The sequence below is a fragment of the Malaya genurostris genome, chromosome 1 (assembly GCF_030247185.1).
Source record: "Malaya genurostris strain Urasoe2022 chromosome 1, Malgen_1.1, whole genome shotgun sequence".
NCBI classification, from domain to species: Eukaryota; Metazoa; Arthropoda; class Insecta; order Diptera; family Culicidae; genus Malaya; species Malaya genurostris.
In genome coordinates, this window is record NC_080570.1 from 155,117,024 (window position 1) to 155,137,214 (window position 20,191).

At 37.8% G+C, this 20,191-nt stretch overlaps 1 protein-coding gene across 12 annotated transcripts; it reads right to left on the reverse strand.

The window, feature by feature from the left end:
- Window positions 1–5,714: 5,714 nt before the first annotated feature.
- Window positions 5,715–15,257, reverse strand: LOC131426283 (uncharacterized). Of its 12 annotated transcripts, none has more exons than XM_058588904.1 (3): window positions 15,239–15,257; window positions 13,423–13,853; window positions 5,715–7,877 (listed from the first exon to the last, which is right to left on the reverse strand). In XM_058588904.1, the coding sequence occupies exons 2-3, from the start codon at window positions 13,691–13,693 to the stop codon at window positions 5,788–5,790; spliced, it is 2,361 nt and encodes a 786-aa protein (XP_058444887.1). In that variant the 5' UTR covers window positions 13,694–13,853; window positions 15,239–15,257; the 3' UTR covers window positions 5,715–5,787. The 12 variants fall into 12 exon arrangements, with proteins under 12 accessions (XP_058444887.1, XP_058444885.1, XP_058444886.1 ...); XM_058588902.1 differs by lacking the exon at window positions 15,239–15,257 and adding an exon at window positions 14,643–14,729; XM_058588903.1 differs by lacking the exon at window positions 15,239–15,257 and adding an exon at window positions 14,669–14,728.
- Window positions 15,258–20,191: the final 4,934 nt, after the last annotated feature.

Consider the following 20,191-nt stretch of genomic DNA (forward strand, 5'->3'; position numbering starts at 1 on the left):
GTGCTGAAACGAGTGACAATACTCGCATTCTGAGTGGAAAACTATGTGCATTATGTGCGTGCTTTGAACGCTGAAGTTTGCAGGTAATGAAGCAGACTAAAGCATCCGATTAAAAAGAGCTTTGGTTTGCCCTCGGTATGTTATGAAGTTATCTGCCGGAGGGTGGATGAACCAATTGACTTTCATTAATTCAGAACAATTTCGACATTCTCTTTATATGTAAATTCTGTGTTCGCTAGAGTGCGAGAGCGTACACAAAAGCATCTATCGGTATTTTGCGATAGATATTTTGTCGAATGTATTCCAACAATTTTCGAACACAAATTGCGATGCAGTTTTGATAATCTCACTCTATGCCCCTTTACCTCTCAGTTCATCCTTTCCACATAAAGTGCGACGTTCAAGGATAATGAGCCACATGCAGCCAGTATATTCTTAATTGTATGGAGATTTGTATTCGTTTTAGATCCACTTTATCACGTGGCTTTTCATCGCACTAATTAGTGTCGCTTGGTGAGTGGATAGCATAATTGAAATGCACTTTTATGCGCCCTCGCTGTTGTTAGACACAAACAAATATGTTGTTATCTGCATCAACGCTAAGCAATCTAATTGAGGGGAATTCTACTGAAAGCGCGAATTAATTTTCATCCGTTGAATAGTAGACTGTTATGAAAAAGCGCAAGTAGGTGATGTCAGCGGCATAACCGGATAACGTGAATACGAATAGAACTGATACGCTTCTGAATACCGATAGTTGTTCTTATTGATTGATTGATTGTGTGAATTGACTTTCTTTACGAAGTATTTGATTTACGTCACTCTTTTTACAAACCAAATCCCAAATAACGTAATCTAGTTTTACGAAGTAAATTCTCAATTACGTAAACTTTTTTTACGAAACTACTTCGTTTTTGTAAAAGTGGAAATTTTCTGTATTGGTATTGAATATTTCGAGTGAGGAGAATAGACTGAAAATTATTACTCACTTAAAGCAAAAACTAATTTCAGAACAAGAAAGTTTGCCACGTTGCAATGAAGGTTTACTAATAAAAGATTAAATTTGTCATAGTGAACAGTATTTATTGCTTTTATTTCACACATACTGAAAAATTAATTAAACAATCTTTTATCATTGTTCAATGAAACCTGTAAATTTTTTTTTCATGGGCGTCGCAATTCACAAATGCCGTGCCTCAATAGACCAAACAGAGAAGTATTCCTCTGAAAAGCATAAGCTAAAGCGTTCAATTTCAGAGACTTTTCATAAGCACAATGTTTGCCCATTTCTTCCAAATATTCATCAACAATTGATTTTGTTTCATTCACAGTATTTATGCAATCTACTCTGACTTTCCTTGGTTAGAAGTTTAAAGAGAGATAAACCAAACCAATTGCTTCAACACAACACAAAATCGAGTGTAATACTAATTCTCTTCTTCTTCTTCTTTTCTGGTTGGCGTCACCTCACTTGAGATGACGCCGAAATGATGGCACAGCAAATAAGGCTATATTGGCAGTTATTTTTCGTTTATAGTCCAATGGACTTTCTTTTCACTGGACTACAAGCGAAAATCAAGCGCTGTGTGGCTGCGTCGAATCGTCAAAGTACGCCTGAGAATCCTTTCTTTCCTGCGAAATACTCAAATTTTCTCCGGACTAACACGATGCAACGTGCTCACCCGTTAAGAGTTTCACCGGAAGTCATACTAATTCTCAATATATCTCGGTTAATTTTTCAAAAGGGCGTATAAGCAAGTGACAGTTTCTCTTTGTTTACTTTCTCTTCTATTAATTACCAAGCTGTTTCCACGTTTATCACTCAACTCTTTGCATGAAATGATACCCGAAACTTTCGGCTTTCAAACAGAATAGTGACATCAAAGAAAATCTTTTTAATCTCATCACAATAATCGAAAGAGAGAGTGATTAAAGAGAAACTGTCACTTTCTTTTACGCCCTTTTGAAAAATTAACCGAGGTATACAAATAAACTAACAAAAAGAAAGGGTTCTCACGGTTTGACATTTGCATTGTAAATATTATGATTGGAACTCATCAGCGCTGTTAGCTTACCATCATTGTTGCCAATTTCATGGAGGACTGTGGATGTGCACTAAGAAGACATTTGGACATTTGTTTGTGGTTAAACTACAAACGAATTTCCAGACATGACAGTCACGATATTTTTTTGGCGCACATCTGCGGTCCTCCGTGAAACTGGCACCAATGGTGATACATTGGTTGCACTGCTGAATTCCCATCATACATTCATAATGCAAATGTCAAACCGTGAGAACCGTTTCGATTCGGTAGCTCATTTGTATATATTGAGATTTTATGCAAACTATGGTTGAAATGATAACAATGCAATTAATCTCGCGCTCCACCAAGCGGTGAGTGCGGTCATTTCAGAAGGTACCGGGAACGAACCACATTTTTTAAAAATATTTATAAGCACGTACATGTCTTTATTATTTATCTCTGGTTAAACCATAAACGAATTTCCTGACATGACAGTCACGATATTTTTTGATGCACATTCACGGCAACAATGATGATAAACTGATTGCACTGCTGAGTTCCCATCATCACATTTCGGTTGTAACATGTGATTAGGGCATATTGCGCGATAGCCCCTTACGAATGTTACAAAATATAATGCTCATTGCTCGGCTCTACAAGCTTCATTTACACAATAATCGATATTATCTCGTAGATAGAGGCCCAATCTACGAAATTGTGCGCAATATGCTTGAATTTCATGTTTAAAACTAGAGTAATGAGCATTATATTTCATAACTTTCAAAAGGGCATATCGCACGATATGCTCTAATCACTTCTTCTTCTTCTTCTTCTTCTTCTTCTTCACTTCTGGTGGCGTCACCTCACTTGAGATGACGCCGATTGATGGCACAGCGATTCAGCTATATTGCCAGTTAGTTTTCGTTTATAGTCCAATGAAACCCTCGCTATGTGACAACGTGGCGTCACCGAAGTACGGCCCTAATCAAGTCCGGAAGTCAGCCATAATATTCTGTTTGTTTTGAAGTAATCCATCATGCAGAGATGCCAGATTCACAGATTTATCTGTGTTTCACAGATTTTCAACTTTCTGCACAGATTTCAAAAATGGCACAGATTTTCACAGATTTTTGGAAAAGATCACAGATTTTCACAGATTCTGAAATTAATCACAGATTTTTTAAATCGATTACAGTTTAGCACCAAAAAGTACAGAGCGGTTGAGTAAAAAGGTACAGAGCGCTTTGGTAGTGAGACCTTTTTTTCAGCTATTATAGTTCGGGAACCGTGCACCGATTTTCACAGACAGGTTTTTGGCTTGATCACAGATTTTTGAAAAATTTGCCTGGCATCCCTGCCATCATGATCTCTCGTGTATTCAAATTAATCGCGAGAGGACAGTTTACAGCAGATATGCTATCTACCAGTTCAATGGAAGCTACAATGTATTCAATATCTCTGTATTCTTAACAGCATCGAACAAGCTGCTTATTGTCAAGGTATCGAGTTCCAAAAGAAGAATGAATTGATATGCACTACCAAGACCATACTTATTGTAGAACTTGATTTCTCTCTGTTTGCTTCGGTAATTTATATAACGATACGAATGAAGATTTTCTCCGACAATTTTCAATAAAACACAGTTTTCACATTTTAACCAACAACTCGTTAAACGGTAGCGAAATGCGTGACAATGTTGACATTTGATTTTGTTCTACTCATGGCACACTTTAGTCGAAATGATAACAATGCAATTATTCCCGTGCTTCACCAAGCGGTGAGTGCGGTCATTTTAGAAAGTACCGGGAACGAATCAGTTTTTTGTAAGCACATACATGATTTTATTATTTATCTTTGGTTAAACCATCTTGCAATTTTCGCGAAATTGACTGGTTTCCAAGCCTGACCTTTTGACACAGTTATGATTGTGTTATGGTTTATAGGCGTTCTGTCAGTTTAGAATAGTTGAAATCTTGATTCAGTACACTTTCATAGTGTGCAGTTTGATTTGGTGTGAATATGTGTCTAGTGATGATAATTTTGTGTAATATCCGAAATCATCAAATAGAAATAGTTTCACTCTTTTTGCCTTTCTCATAAAAAAGGCTATGCAAGCATTGTGAAAACCGAATTTTCAACCGAGGCCCGGAGTGCCGTATGTCATGTACCATTCGATTCAGCTCGACGAACTGAGCAAATGTGTGTATATCTGTGTGTATATGTATATAACATAAATATGCACTCACATTTTTCAGAGATGGTTGAACCTATTTTCACAAACTGAGATTCAAATGAAAAGTCTTATGGTCCCTTAGCCTGCCATTGAATTTCATCTCAATCCGACTTCAAGTTCCGGAGATACAGGGTGATATGCACCTAAAAATGGTATAAAATGTGCACTGAATTTTCTCGGAACTTTCTTAACCGATTTTCACAAACTACGATTCAAACAAAAGGTCTTGAAATTATTTAAAATTTTCTACAACATTTTATCCAGATTTGACTTCCGGTTAGGGAATTAGAGTGCGATAGGTGGCGATTTCATGAGTATTTTTTTACAAACGATGGCAAAAACAAGTTCATATCACAAAAAACTGATTGATAAATTCTACTAGTTTGCAGAACTTATTAGTTTGTAGGCACTAATAGTTCACCATTTCCTGTTCCGGAAGGTAGTGAAGAAAAACTCCAAAAGTAGAGCTTACTTCGATTTCTCAACTATGCTTGAGCCGATTTTCACAAATTTTGTTTTAAATGGAAGCTCATATTGTATCAAAAGCTACTATGAAATTTCAGCCGGATCTGATTTCTGGTTCCGTAATTACGATTTTCGATTCCGGAAACAACGAAAATAGTATTTAAATACTCCAAAATGAAACTCAGACTATTTTCTCATAGATTGTTTGGCCGATTTTAATGATCTTAGGTTTAAGTGGTAGGTATTATAATCTCAAATAAAATTCCTGAATTTAATCTGGATCCGACTCCCGATTCCGTAACTACTGCGTTAAGCGTTAGAATTTTTATAGCGTCACCTAAAGTGACGAGGTGAAAGAGAGAAAGGTTCTTAACTAGGTTCGAAACTGGTCCAATTTGTAGGTCATGTTTGTTGCTGGCCATACGAACCAACTTCGGCTATTCCGGTTAAAAACTGCAAAAAGGGTCTATCTTGCTTTTCTTCAAGATAGCCAGATCGATTATCACAAACTTATAGATTCAAAGGAAAAGTCTTACGGATTTATACAGAATCCCTGAATTCGTTGTGAACAATATTTCCAGTTCCGGACTTTACTAAATTAATTTCGAACAAACTTTCCTGTTTTTATTAAATTTCCCTTTCTGTTGACGTGGAACATGAATTACGAAACTCACGAACACAAAAAGATCAATGGTTCCGTCCTTCAAAGTATTTAAGAAAAATATTCTTTAAAAAATAGTTATTCAAAAAAAAAGTTATTCGGGATAATATATAATTTTTCTTTGACAAATACGGATGAAGTTATTCATTTCTAATTGGGTACGGGTCAGGTTCGGGTTTAGAAATAAAATAAGGCTCGGGTCAGGGTTACTTTTGAGTATGGATAATGATTTTAATTTTACGGGTAAAATATCTCATGATTGTATTTTTTCATTCGTTATATTATCATGGCTTTTCGGATATTGAACGGAATGCCACCGAAAAACATCACCTCCAATGGCATCTAGTTTTTATTTAGCATAACGTTACCCTAGCATGGCTCCGGCTCTAACTCACCGTTCTGTTTCAACTGGCATCCGGTGGGGCGGTGGATTCACGAAAGAACATCGACTGCCGGCTTTGGCGCAGAAACTCCGAAGGTCGCAGATTACTCGTGTACTCTACGCCCGGAACAATCTCAACCGGTGGCTTGCTAGGTTTCGGAACCAGTACCGGATGGATGGTTTCCCGTGACGCGCGTTCGGGTCTAATCCGCGGCAGAGATTTGGTAAGGTAATCTGCCGGTGGTAGAGGCGGCGGGGCGGGAGCTTCACTTTGTTGTGTCTGGAGCCGAGGGCGTGACACAAATCCGGGCTCGGATTTGACGGTTTGTGAAGGCTTCGAATGACGAATCAGCATCGGCGATGGGTTATTAAGTTCTCGGCTGGATGGCACAGGTGAGTGATGAACTGGAGATGGTTTCGGCAAGGGAGGTTGTGGACGCTCTTGGTTGAACTGTTCATAGTATTGCTGCCGAGCAAGCAACGGAGGACCGTGGCGGTTTGTTTGGCTATTGCTACTTCGAGGACGCTCCGAATTGTAGTCGTCCACGTGAGCGTTGTACGGCCGGTGCTGGTAATGATTTTCTGGTTGTCTCTCAGGTCGATAAACGTGCTCCGGGGATTCCCGGGCCCGTTGCAGGATCTGTTGCTGTCTGGAAAGAATGTAATTGCGTTCGTGTTGACGTTGCAGCTGCTCCTGAAGATAAGGATCGTCGCGTTCCGGTGTCGGGGTGAAATCTCGTTCCGGTACCGGCCGCCTATTGTACCGTGGATCGGTGAAATCGTTATACGGACTTCTTCGTTCCATACTTTCATCGCTACGACGTTCGGAATACTGCGATACTACAGCCAAATGACCATTTCGTGTACTCAACTGCTTCTCGTCCACTTCCGGTTGCTCGGAAGTAATGCTCTCTCGAAAGGCTCGAGTAACCGGTTGGTGGTTATTTATGATGGGATCCATCATTCTGACAAACGCAAAGTACGACGTCATCCGGGCCATATCGGAATGAATTTCGGCAAGAGATTTTTTGTAAGTATCCGGCATGTGCCATATAACGATTATTGCCAAAAGTACACTGAGAACAATCATCGTAATGAAATGAGCGGCGATTATGTCCTTATTATATTGCGTTGTTTTGTACGTAATGGCGCTCTCCGTTTCACCGAAATACTGAATCAAAGCAATTCCGATCAATTCCATGATGGTGCCAATCGCCAGGAATGATTCGTTGAAGTTCAAAGGAGAAAGTTCCAGAATATTAATCGCTGGAATTACCAGCGACGCCCCAATGAAAGTGTAAAACACAATCATAGATATTCCCACATGCATATTACCCGTATTAGTGTAGTTGAACGATACCGCCAATATCAGTCCAATTGTATGCAAAATAGAAGCCACAAGAAAGATGATTTTGTTCCCCAAAACTGTCATGGAAAGTGTTCCAATCAGAGAACCTAAAACCATAAACCAAAAAATCGTATATCCAGCGTTAGTGCTATCGAAAACCGCAACACTGTGTTCCATCCCTAAACGTAGAAAGATCCAATAGAATGCGATGATGCCCTGAAACTTGGTAAAGATCATATAAAACACCCACAAATTGTGGTAATTTTTCTTCGTCGATTGATCTCTCAGAATAATCCGCTCCGTCGACGAGTTCCATTGCTTGGGCACGGCACCACCGTTCGTCAGTGTAGGAGCTGAATTGGTAAAGTTATTGTACAAATTCGTACTCTCCGAACGACTTCTCATCAGCTTGCCGCTTTCATGTGCGATATCCGTATCGAAATCCAACGGTTTTTTATAATCCACAATAGCTTCGCGCTGCAACATCTCATTGATTGCTACCAGAATGATGACGGAAAATGACGTGGACAGCATGCAGATTGCCACGCGGGTGTGCACTGTCTCTTTGTAGTCAACGAGTCGTAGATTAAAGGAGACTAGAAAAACAGTTGCCGTTGCTGCAACTCCGGCTAGGAACCAAACGTAACACAATGACATATACAGCGACCGGAAGCGTCCGGGTGCACGGATGTGTATGTAACTTAGTCCCGAAACCAGAGTTAGTCCAAGACCGCACGAGGCCAAATAAATAGCGGGAACGACATCTGAAAATATATCGACAAAAAAAAAGAAACGAAAAACTAATTGAGCAGAGAGATATCGTAAAACGGTTATGGGATATGAGATGATAAAATTGAATGGAGGACTCATGGCGGTTCCCGTTAAACAGCGGTTTTATTAGCCCGATTATCGATTTTATTTCATTGCCTCATTGTTATCAGCGCCTGGCGAATTCGATCGGATGTTTGGCGTCAAAAGTATGTAGGAAAAAAGGGTACAACTACTAAACGCTATGATGGCGGTAGAATCGAAAGTGTGTTATAAACAATATTAGCTAAAAAGTCTTATGTTTATAATATACCGCGTTTGATGATAATTTTCGTGAGACACAACTCGCAGTGAGCGAAACTAATTTTTTTTATAATGTTACAGCAAACACAGAGAACAATACATTCAAAAAATCATGTTTTTGAGCAAGGCAACTTTCGGGACGGGATTCTTCTTTCTCTTGATGAAGCCTAAAGACTGCCCCAGAAAGAATGGACGCAACCAAAAACCGCTGCCATTTCGCAATGGTTCAGAATCTGTCAATTTTTATGGCTGCGTCCTGTTGTTTACACTCTTCTCTAACCACTTGTGCAGTTGTTTATTCGTTTTCATTAGTTCGTTTCGACTTTCAGCAGTACAACGCCGAAGAATTGTGTACAAATGGTGCACAGAACGCGGACTGTCACTTAGGAAGATAGCAAAAATGGAAGGAATAAGTGAAAAAGCCGTGCGAAATGCAATCAGGAAGATCGGTGAGGATAACACCTTTGAGGATAAACCGAAAACGGGCCGAAAAAAAAGGTCCTGCTAACCCTTAGTTGCATAAACGTATACTGAAGGCGTACGAGCAAAATATGGAGGTTTCAGTTCGGGATGTGGCCAAAAAAGTGGGCACTTCGAAGTCAAATGTTCTTCGTGCTAAAGACCACAATATTATACGGTGCGAGAAGGGCAAGTGTTAAACCAGTCCGAGACATCGATTGAAGTTGAAAAATTTGGTAAGAAAACTATGGTCTGGCAAGCAATTTGTAGCTGCGGTAAGATTTCGAAACCCTTCATCACCACTGCTTCAATTAACAGCGAAATATACATTAAGGAATGTTTACAAAAACGACTTCTACCCATGATTCGAAGCCACAAGAATCCTGTTGTCTTCTGGCCAGATCTTTCTTCTTGCCACTACTCGAAATTAACGGTAGAATGGTATACTACCAAAAATGTCACTTTCGTCCCAAAAGACATGAATCTACCAAATTGCCAACAACTTCGACCAATTGAGGAATTTTGGGTATTAACGAAGGCACATCTTAGGAAACATGTCTCGGCAGCCGAAACCATTCAACAGGTCGAAAAAGATTGGAAAAAAGTGTCAAAACTTGTCGCCAAGAAGTCTGTACGGAATTTAATGAGGAACGCTCGCAAGAAGGTGCGCCAACTAATCTACAATGGCTCAGTAGCAAATGTTGAGAATAATATTCTGTTGTTGTAGTCTAATATTATCAGTATATCGAATAAAATTTGAATATCTAACACTTGTGAATTATTTACAGCGAAATCAAAGTGCGTCCATACTTTCTGGGACAGTCTTTAAAGGTGAAATTCAGTACCAAAAGTAATGCGCATAATATCAACCGAAAAGCGGCACTTACACGTGACAATATTATTGTCAATCCAAAGTATTGTCAATACCATCAATCCAATTGGCTTGATAACTTGAGTCCGACTTTTCCAAAAAATTCAAGCGTTTGGTGCGTTAAATATTGCAAATAAATAATAAAATATTGAGAAAAGAGGTCATTGCACATATTTAACAGTTTCTATCTGGAGAGAAAGTATTGTCGGATTGATGAGCAGTTTTGATTTTTGGACAATATTTTCGTAAATCCAATGAAGTCTCCATTACACGATCAAAAGTATTGTCAATACTCCTTGTATTGTAATACTCCTACAATAATATTGTCTCATGTAAGGGCCGCTAATGAATTGAACGAACCACCGGACAAAGCATATCGTGAAAAACCGACACATAGAAATGCGGAATATTTTCAGCGATTGAGCGCAGTGGGCTTACGACACGTTTTGTTCGCTAGTGAACTGCAAATCACAGAGACTCTGTCAGAGTAAGAGCTTAGCGAATTTCACGCTTGTACTGACAGGGTCCTTTTGATTTGCTGCAAGTATGTTTCCCGCTTTTGGCCTGCTAATGTCAGTCACCAGCAGGGATGCCAAGTGTTGAGATCTAAAACCCCCTTGGAAGAAAAAGTCTGGCAAAATCTGACATCATCTATGTTAACAAAACAGAGTTCCATTTGTTTATTCACATCTCGTGCATAGCAACTTGAAGCCAGAGCTTTGTAATTACACTGTGGTGCACTGTCTTTACACGCATTTAATTTATTTGTTTTCGTCTTATTTGACGATTTTAAACCTTTTATTCCGAGTTTATTCATACAAAAAGTTCATATGCAGAAATTTTGAAAATAAGGTGATATTTACAGAATTGGTTTGGTAGAGAGTGTCTGCCGAAAAGCACTGACTTTGTTTTCGACCTAAGGCCACCCAGTGAATTCCATCGACCCACATCGGCCCGATTATCGGACCGATTAAGCACGATATCGGCTCGATTGGTTGCAACCGAGACTAGTGATACCTGACCGATTATTAGGTTTTCGATTAATAAAATAAGAGTCGATTAATATAATCGATTATTATTACGCACTAATCGATTAATGCAATTAATCGACCAAATAAATAAAGCAAGCAAAAATATGAGAAAATGTGGTAGAAATGTTGAATTCAGAACCTGGATTCTATTCTAACTAAATTCTGAGCTTCATTTTAGGTTTAGTTTCGTTTAAAAAATCAGTTTCAGAATTTATATCCAGATTACAGGTTCAGAAATTTAAACTATGACGTAGGAACTGAATGCTAATTCCGGGTTCTGGAACTGATTTTTTGACTAGATTTGGGAACTGTATATCCTTAATTTACATTCGGAATTCTGATTTCACTTCATAATTCTGGTACAACCAGTTTCAGCATTCATATTCAGAATTCAAAACATGTATGCTAGAACTAAATTCAGAACTTGGATTCTGGAAGCAAAATATTGCGTGATATTTTTTTTACTTCATTTACAGATTATAGCAAACAGTAATCAACTAAAAAAATATCTTCTCTCACATTAAGAACAAAATTAAAAAATGTCGGTGATTCTGACAACACTTTTATTGCACACTGCGGAAACATAAATTTCAAAGTCGTTTATTTGCTTATGCCAATTTCAACCAACCGTGAGCTGGTCCAAATCTGGCTCTGAAAGCGAATCCTAGAATCCTAGAGCTCAACCTTAGGCTGCGGACAAAGTGAGCGCGAGAAGCTGAGTCGAGCTTGATGCTGATCAAAGCGGAAAATATATTTACAACAAATCCAAGCATGCCTCTCATTTTTGGTCTGCTAACGTCAATCCCCTGCTCGGCTCAGCTTCTCGCGCTCACTCTATCTGCAGCCTAAGGCTAAACGTTATCTACAAACTGATGTAGATCTCGATTAATTGATTGCTATTAATCGATTAGCTCGATTAATGGCACTTCCGTTAATCGATTACAAATACTCGATTACATTAGTCTTCTATTCGATTATTTTAATTAATCGAGTAAAAAAATACATCACTAATCGAGACGTCATCGCTCAATTCTGCACCATTTGCATCAACCGTATCAACCTGAAAAGCTTTACGCTTTTATTATGTATCGCTAGAGCAAATGAGCGAAGAGATACTAAACAAAGCATTTTCGATCCGACGTCTCCTCGATAGGGTGATAAAGAATATCGGTCACTTTTCTTATTTCGATCATAGCGACTTTGACCTTAAGGTCATTCGCCTCTTAGGGCCAGAAAAACTTTCCCGTCGTCGTGTTTCTTCCTTTGGTATTGCCAATATTGTGAATTTTAAAGCGCAATTTTTTTTATAGCTAAATTTTGACAGAAGCTCTTTGCTCACACACTAATATTAGTACAATTGCCATATGCCGTTCACATCAGGGATGCCAGATTAAATTTTTAAGCTGGTTTTAAAAAGCTTGTGCAACCAAACAGACAACATCAAACTGTTGCAGTTACAGTGGAAAAAATATCGCAAAAAAGAAAGTCCAATGTTTTAAAGATGTAAGAAACGGGAAACGAACTGTGCAAGTATTTTTGTCGAAGGAGTCTAATCAAGTATAAAATGGGAAATATCTAGTCACACTTTTGTTTTAGCGATACGCAATGTAAGCTTTAATCGTGTTCGAAACGCAATCAAATTCGAACATCGGACGTATCGTGTACGAAACCTTTTGATTGTGTTTCGAACAAAATTAAAGCTTACTTTGTGTATCGCTAGAGCAAAAGAGTAAAGATATACAAAAGCAAGGAGCACGACGGATGCCTGATACTCAGCTCAGGTCCCAAGTAGCAATCCGCAACTAGTTCTGATATGACTAAGTCCTAACTATGTTGCAACAAGAGCACGAACATGTTTTTTATGTTACACTTGTTAAAACAAGATGACAGTTATCGTTACTTAATTCTAACATTAATCACAGTTATGCTTTTAGCTACTAGTTGAAAAAAGACCCTTGAAAAACACAATGGAATTCTTGGCTTCAGTCAACGTAGAAATTCGTAGCCATCAATAAATTGCATGGGTAAACTCAAGAATCTCCTTCAATGGTTAGATTCCATTGACTCAATCGATTGAACACGTTCATACGAAAATAACATAATCTCACAAAATGAGCTTGATGTACATCGTTTGACAGATATCAGAGGTCTGATATTCCACACCATTTCATTCAAAACAAACTACCAATAGCTGTCAACGATGAGCTTGATTCATCTACGTTTGAATTGTTTCGTCATCGTGTAAAAACCATTTTGTATTGCAGCGCCTACTATTCGTACAATGGTACAAAAATTAATAATTCTACTCCCTTATTCGAATCTATTTGAATTCAGACCTAATTTGAAATGTTTTATAGCGGCCCTTACACGAGACAACATTATTGTCAATACAAGGAGTATTGACAATACTTTTGATCGTGTAATGGAAACTTCATTGGATTGACGAAAATATTTTCAAAAATCAAAACTGCTCATCAATCCGACAATACTTTCTCTCCAGAGAGGAAACTGTCAAATATGTGCAATGAACTCTTCTCTCAATGTTTCAATGTTCAGTTGCAATATTTGAAGTTTCAAACGCTTGATTTTTTCGAAAAATGCGGACTCAAGTTACCAAGTATATTGGATTGACGGTATTGACAATACTTTGGATTGACAATAATATTGTCACGTGTAAGGGCCGCTTATGTTAGAATCTGACCAATTCAATTATACACCATAAGGTTCACTATTGATACCAATACAACTACTAGTACATCAATCTCTAAGTCTAGCAACCAACTACAACCTTGACACAGTTACTGTGAATAGCAATGTTTACACGGTTTGAATGAATGATTTCATCGAAATGTTATTCGGAGGATAGTAATTACTCACTGGTCACCAGCAGGAAAATCAATCCGGCAGCAAGATAGAACAACATCGCCACCAACTGCACGTACAGGTGCACAAACTGACACTTGCGATAGTTCAGTTTAAGACCGTTAGTTAGCGCCACTGAGATGATCAGCGTGATGATGGCGACGATGAACGGCCAGTACATGGTCTCCAGGTACATATCGAAGCTCGGAAGCATCAGCAGATAACCAAATGTTAGCCCGGCTGGAATGTAGCTCCAGCCAGCTGTCAGGATGGACAAGTGTTGCATTTTTTTCTATCTATCTTTCGCTTGGTACACTCTCTTTTTGTGTTGTTTACTTCGCTGTGACACGTTTCTAATTAAAATTGCCGCTGTTTTTTTCACTTTTTATCGCTTCAATCGTAGTTTTTTTACGTCTAAACAGTGCCCCGTACCTCTCGTTATCAGCCTGTGTCGATGAGGGCCGAAAAAAAATATATCACTATCAACAATATAAGTAAACGATGCGCCAATTCAGTCTTATCGTATCACGGGTTGACGAAATCCGAACTGTGGCGATTGCGATATTCCATAAAATCACTTGAACCATTGAAATCGGCTGAGTGGCCGTACAATCGATGACTACGACTTGGTATTGTTTTATTGGAGCAGGAGATGATAACATTCAAAGGTAGCCTACAAAAATGTACTTATATCACGGTTGAAAGTGTAAATTAACACTGCAGATAGGGCGTTGAACATAGAGCATAGCCGTAATACCACCTCACTTGTGACTACACCTTAACACATAACACATCTCGAGGAGGAACTTCAAAACGTTACCATTACTAACCAGGAATAAATCAGAACCGTTGCCTAATCGTGAAAAACTACATACTGCTATTTCAAGTAGGCCATTATCATATGAATGAGTCATAGAACACTATGAGTTTCACCCAATTTATATCATGCACTCGAATGAAACAGATTGACTTTTCTTGTGAAGAAACATTGTTTTGCACTGTTGTTGTGCTATTATTGATTTTCGGCAAGCAACGGCTACTCTATTAACATTTTCACCAATCGTTTCATACTGACACTTCATATAACGGTAGATATGATCTTTTTCATCTCAACCAATTTCAATGATTCAAATTTCAAAAATTCACGCAAAACTATCTCACTTTGGACACATGTGCATATTTAGCAACGGTTTTCGATTTTCGAAACACTTGTAATCACAACGTTTTTTTGCTACCGGAAATCGTTGATCTGATTACGGACCAGTCTCTTAAGTAGAGGTATCCTCCTAATTAGAGGCACCTATCCATCGCCGTGGTTTCCGAAGTACTAAAAACACTGGTATCTGCGGTCAAATCGATTCGAGTAACCACCCATCCACATCGCATTCTATCTGCTGTAAACCTTATCATTATCGATTGCACGTTCGTGTTTTATCGCTAGCGATGTTGGTAGTTTACACACTTCATTATAGTACAGGTACAGCTAGAAGAAATGGTCGCAAATCTACACTCGTTGCCAAAAAAAAAGGTGATTAATCAAATTTATCGTTTTCGAACCGAGTTGGACATGGCCTGACGAGACTTTCTTGATCTCTTATCATTTAACGACATTTTCATAGGTGCAAAAACTAGTCATCTATCCGAACAGTTAAAACAAATCAAAGTTTGAAATATGTAAGTATTGCCTATCTTGAAGGCATAGTTGTCCTCAAACGGTGGTGTTACTTCAAGTACTGCAGAACGCTTCTACGCGTAACCTTGGTAAACTGATAAATCTAATTGATACCGACAACCCACTTGATCGTACCGAAAAGTGTTCACTATTACTTACGATTTCTAACGTAATTATGGTGCAGCTACGTCATGTCGGTTGATTTCAAATTTCAAGGATATGTCGATCGGTTGTTTTTTGTCTTCGCTTCAGTGTAAACAATCATTTTTTAAACATACTGTCACTTCGTTGTGACCTAAAAACTAAGTTCTGTCGATCAATAACAGTGATGCTTAGAAAGGGGTTTTCGGAACTCAAAGCAATGTGCATGTGTGTTGTCGTCTCAATGTATCCTTATAGTAACGCATTCAGTGAGACTGAATCAGTACCGTACCGTATAAAATGTATCGGCTCTTACTCTATTTGAACTCCAGAATGCTAATCTGGAATATCTGGACACTCCTAAATGCGTATATTTCTAGAAATACTTCATCAGTGCGTGAAATATTTCGAAGACTGATGAACGTAACGTGTGCAAAATCAATTATCGGTGGTACTACCAAATACAAATTATAATACGGAATACTTCGACAAATTTTCAATGACACATTTTGCATCGTGCGGTGCACTGTCATGATACACTGTCAGAGTGACAATGTACTTTAACGAAGTTTCTATAAAACTAGCAACAGTGAAGGGTAAGAACAAGTTCACCATAGTTCCTGTTTATTATTGTGAAAAATAAATAAACAAACAGTTTTTATCTGATAATCAAGATCACAAGCGAAATGTAAGTTAACAATAATCTAGAATGGTTTAGCCACCATGCATATACTACTGGCTGTATTGATATTTGTAGATTCGTGGGTGTTTGTGTTCATTTTTCATCTTTTGTGCTAGTGCCGGTGATATTTAGACTGATTGTTGCAGTTTAATACAGCAACGATAAACATAAACAAACAAGTTTGTTTTTCACCGTAGCAACTAGCATAAAGCGTTGCCAGAAACGATCTCCTTCCACATTTTCAAACTATCGCAATGAAAGGGAGTAATTTGCTAGGCTTACTTGTTACTTAGGGGTATTATTATTTGTACTTGGGACTTAGGGGTATTATTATTTGTATTTGGTACTACAAACTTTAAGATCGAAGATGGCGTCGAAATGCTAAAAGCAATTTTGTGCGTTCGCAATGAAAATCCTGATCAATTAGTAAGAAAAGTTTCAAAAAAGCTTCGTTTCATTGCATCATAAATTAAGTAAACCTAGATTCCCCAGTGTAATAGTACTGCAGTTGAACAACCCGTTACACCAAAAGCGCCGTCTGGTGTAAAATGGGTGCGTAAATGCTCCTAAAATGCATGTACAAAGTTGCCTAAGCATTTAACACAACCACAGTAGCTAATGGAAAAAAGTACAACCGTTTCTCACTAGAAGCGCTGTTAGTGTCTCCGTATAATAGGAAATCTATGTTTATTTGATTTATGCTTGCATGCACTGTTTATAGCGTTCTCAAATCCTTCGTAAAACGTTTGACAACTGCCAGGCAGGATGAAAGCGGAATTAAAAAGGATCTCAGGAACCACCAGAAGAACGCGAAGATGAAGCAAATATTTCAGAAAAGAGCACCGACGAAGTATGAAGCAAGTTTAATTGCGAATATTTGACGAAGTTTCCCTGTGTGATAATAGAGAAAAAAAATCGTATCTGCTGGAGCTTTTCAGGACGACAAAAAAGATCAAGTTACTCAAAAAATATTTGGTTTGTCAGGTTGTGGTCGATCAAGCCAAAGTATCATCACTGCCACTTCTTTTGTGGAATTTGACCTTTCCGTTTCAACAGACTTTGCAGCCGGTTCTTAGCGTACAGAGCTATTACATGGCTAGTACTAACACTAGGCTAGACAGACACTAAGAATCCTTCCTAGGCCGGGGCTCGATCATACGACAACTGGATTGTAAGACCAACGTCCTATTAATTGAACTGCCAACCCGGAACAATTACAGCTTACAAAAGAAATTGACGAATTTACATACACATATGAAAACCTGGCATGCTGCTTTTCTGACACTCATTATTTCGCTGTTCTGCGGCGATTCTGTCGCATGCTAAACTCCGCTGCAAACCACAATACTACAAAGGAAACACTCCAACCTACAATATGAGTCATAACCCTCTCGTTGTTCAATTTTCAGGCTATCAGTGTAGGGTATAAAAGTTATTCGTTTAGCCAGTCACAAAGAAAATATTTTGATGACAGCAACCATCGAGAATAACCGTAAATGATTATTCGGTCACCTGAAACAATTCGTTTGAACAACTCCGATCGTTTTTAAGGCACAGCTTTATCAATGTTAGTCTCATTCGTCATCGGAAAATGACATTCGATGTGGTACAGCCGTTTCCTTATCTCTCATCTCTCTAGTGCCGCTCCATCGTTTGTTCATCGTAATCCAATTTCCCAATAAATAGCTCAGCTATCTTATCATCCCTCCTTGTTTCATCCATACCACCTACGTAAGTCGCTTATCTTTTAATCATCGGCTCAGCCCTTAAGTAAATTCAATCAGATCCAAAGTACGGTCAGCACCACTACCTTGTATTATTTGAATTAATTCCGATTTTTAGTTAGAGAGCTACTCGTTTGATATAACTTTATTCTCATATTCTCCTGAAATCTCCTTTATAAGCTAGTTTCTGGATTTTTTTTGAGAAACAGAAAAAAACTATATTGTTCTCTTTCCTACGCGTAATCTTAATCATTAAACCTGTCCATTTTGAAACGTTATCAACAACAACAATTGAAATATGACATTCCTGTCTTAAGCTTATTGTTCCAATCCAAATTTAATATTATCAAAGCGCACTGATATTACTGGGATTCAATACATTTTAATCTATCTTCGTGATCAGTACGTAAGTTCAAGAAAATATATGAAGTGGCCCTCTCACTTTTTAAATCCTCATATCCACGTTAGAGAAATCGTTAATAGTTTCTTACTAATCAGCTCATGATCATTAACAGATTGTCGAATGTTGGGTGTATTTCGAAGGGTATTGAATTCCAGAAATTGAAAAAAAATTTAACTATACCTGGAAACATGACGCCATCATCGTATTTCGCAATTAAATAAACATATTAATCATATTGTTTGTTGATGTTAGTAGAGATACATTGATGAAAGGAATCTGCACCAAAAACTATTCAAACTTTTTTCTGTTTTCCAAAAGATCCGGTAATACGTCAACAATGGGTTCGATTTTGCGTTCAACATGATGGAGATTAGAGTGCCTTTAACCAGAGTGACGACATCTCATCCGTAATGCTGGCAACAACTCAAGACGTTTAATCCGAAATGTTGACAGTTTCATTCGCTTTGTACTATATTTGACAGGTCGTTTGCTCGTTTGGAACAAAGCTGTCATTCCAAACGAACAGCTGTCATCACTCTGGTTTAAGGCACTCTAAAGGAGATATTTCGTGTTTTCCCATCAAAGCAAGAATGAGAATTTGTGGCGTAAGTCAAACTGTAGGAATGGTAATGAATAATAATAACTAGATTTTTTTTAGTTTATATTTTCCAAATGGAAAAAGACAGATGGTTTCACTAATGTTACATCGTGTTATATGGCGATGAATACGTTGAGGTAAAAAAAGTTGACAACAATTTATTACTATCTCCTATGCCTGAGACTTGAGCGAATAATGAATTTTCCTCTGAAAACTTTTTTTTTTCTGTGTAAATTAACAATCTAAACATTCTTTAATAAAGCGATTTGTACCTTTTCATTTGAAGACAGGAGAGGATAAAAAAAAACGCAAAAAATTCAACAGCAGAAGTATGCTCAATTATTTCTTTTAAACGTTTATAATTAATAAACAAAAATGCATTCATGGAAACATTTTCAGGGCCCGCCCTGAAACTCAAAAATCATTAAAGGAGACAGAAGCTAGACCAAACACGTGGTTAAACCGGACTGCTTAAGTATCTTATAAACTTGCTATTATTTCGATTCATGGATTCACTTTGCAAACGCGCTTGGAGATGATGCGGTAGAGATGAATAACTCACACCCACGTTGTTATCTGTTGCTGGTGGTTGTCTTCAACCATTGATCTTATATGTGCGGAATAAATGTTTTATTTTTCATGGTAAGAACCCTATTGATTTATATGAAAATCTAAGAAAATCTCCATGTGATTTGAACCAATATTTGAAATAAATAATTCAATTTCCTGGTTAAATATGATATGAATTGGTAGGTTAATGTGATTTATATATGAACGGCTGAAAGCAAAAATTAGATAAGTGCAACTTAGTTTGGAAAACCCGTTGAAGTATTTTTAAATGCAAAAATCGGATAAAAACAATGAGAGCAAAAACCGGACATGGATTTTATCCGGTTTTTGCATTCACAATTTTTACAAACTGCCGCTGTGGGAACGCAGCATAGATCAAGTTTCCCTTAACAAACAAGCAAACCATGCTTCGTCCACAGCGACAGTCGGTAAAAACTTTAAATGCAAAAACCGGATAAATATTTTTGTTTTGAAAGAGCCGGCTAAGTTTATGTCTGGTTTTTGCATTCAAAGTTATTTTGTCCGATTCTTGCAGAAAAGATAAACGATTATAAACGTTTATAAACGATTCTTGCATTGCAAAATCCATGTCCGGTTTTTGATCTCACTGTTTTTATCCGATTTTTGCATTCAAAAATACTTAAACGGGTTTTCCAAACTAAGTTGCACTTATCCGATTTTTGCTTTAAGCCGTTCAATATGAAACACATATACTATACGCGTCAATACGCCTGTGCATTAAAATCTACGTGAATAGTAGGGTGGAAAATATTCATGTTCATATGTTTCACGTACCCATGATGTGATTATTTTTTTGAGTGAAGAAATCAAATATACTTCTAAATCACGACTTAGCATTTGTGATAGCAAATGAGCTGTCAGGAAGTCTAATATAATTCCCATAATACTAGTCCTAAATAAAACATAAGAATCACCCCTATTGGATAGTATCGAAATTCATCTCCTGTCTGACAGCATCATATTATTGAGTGAC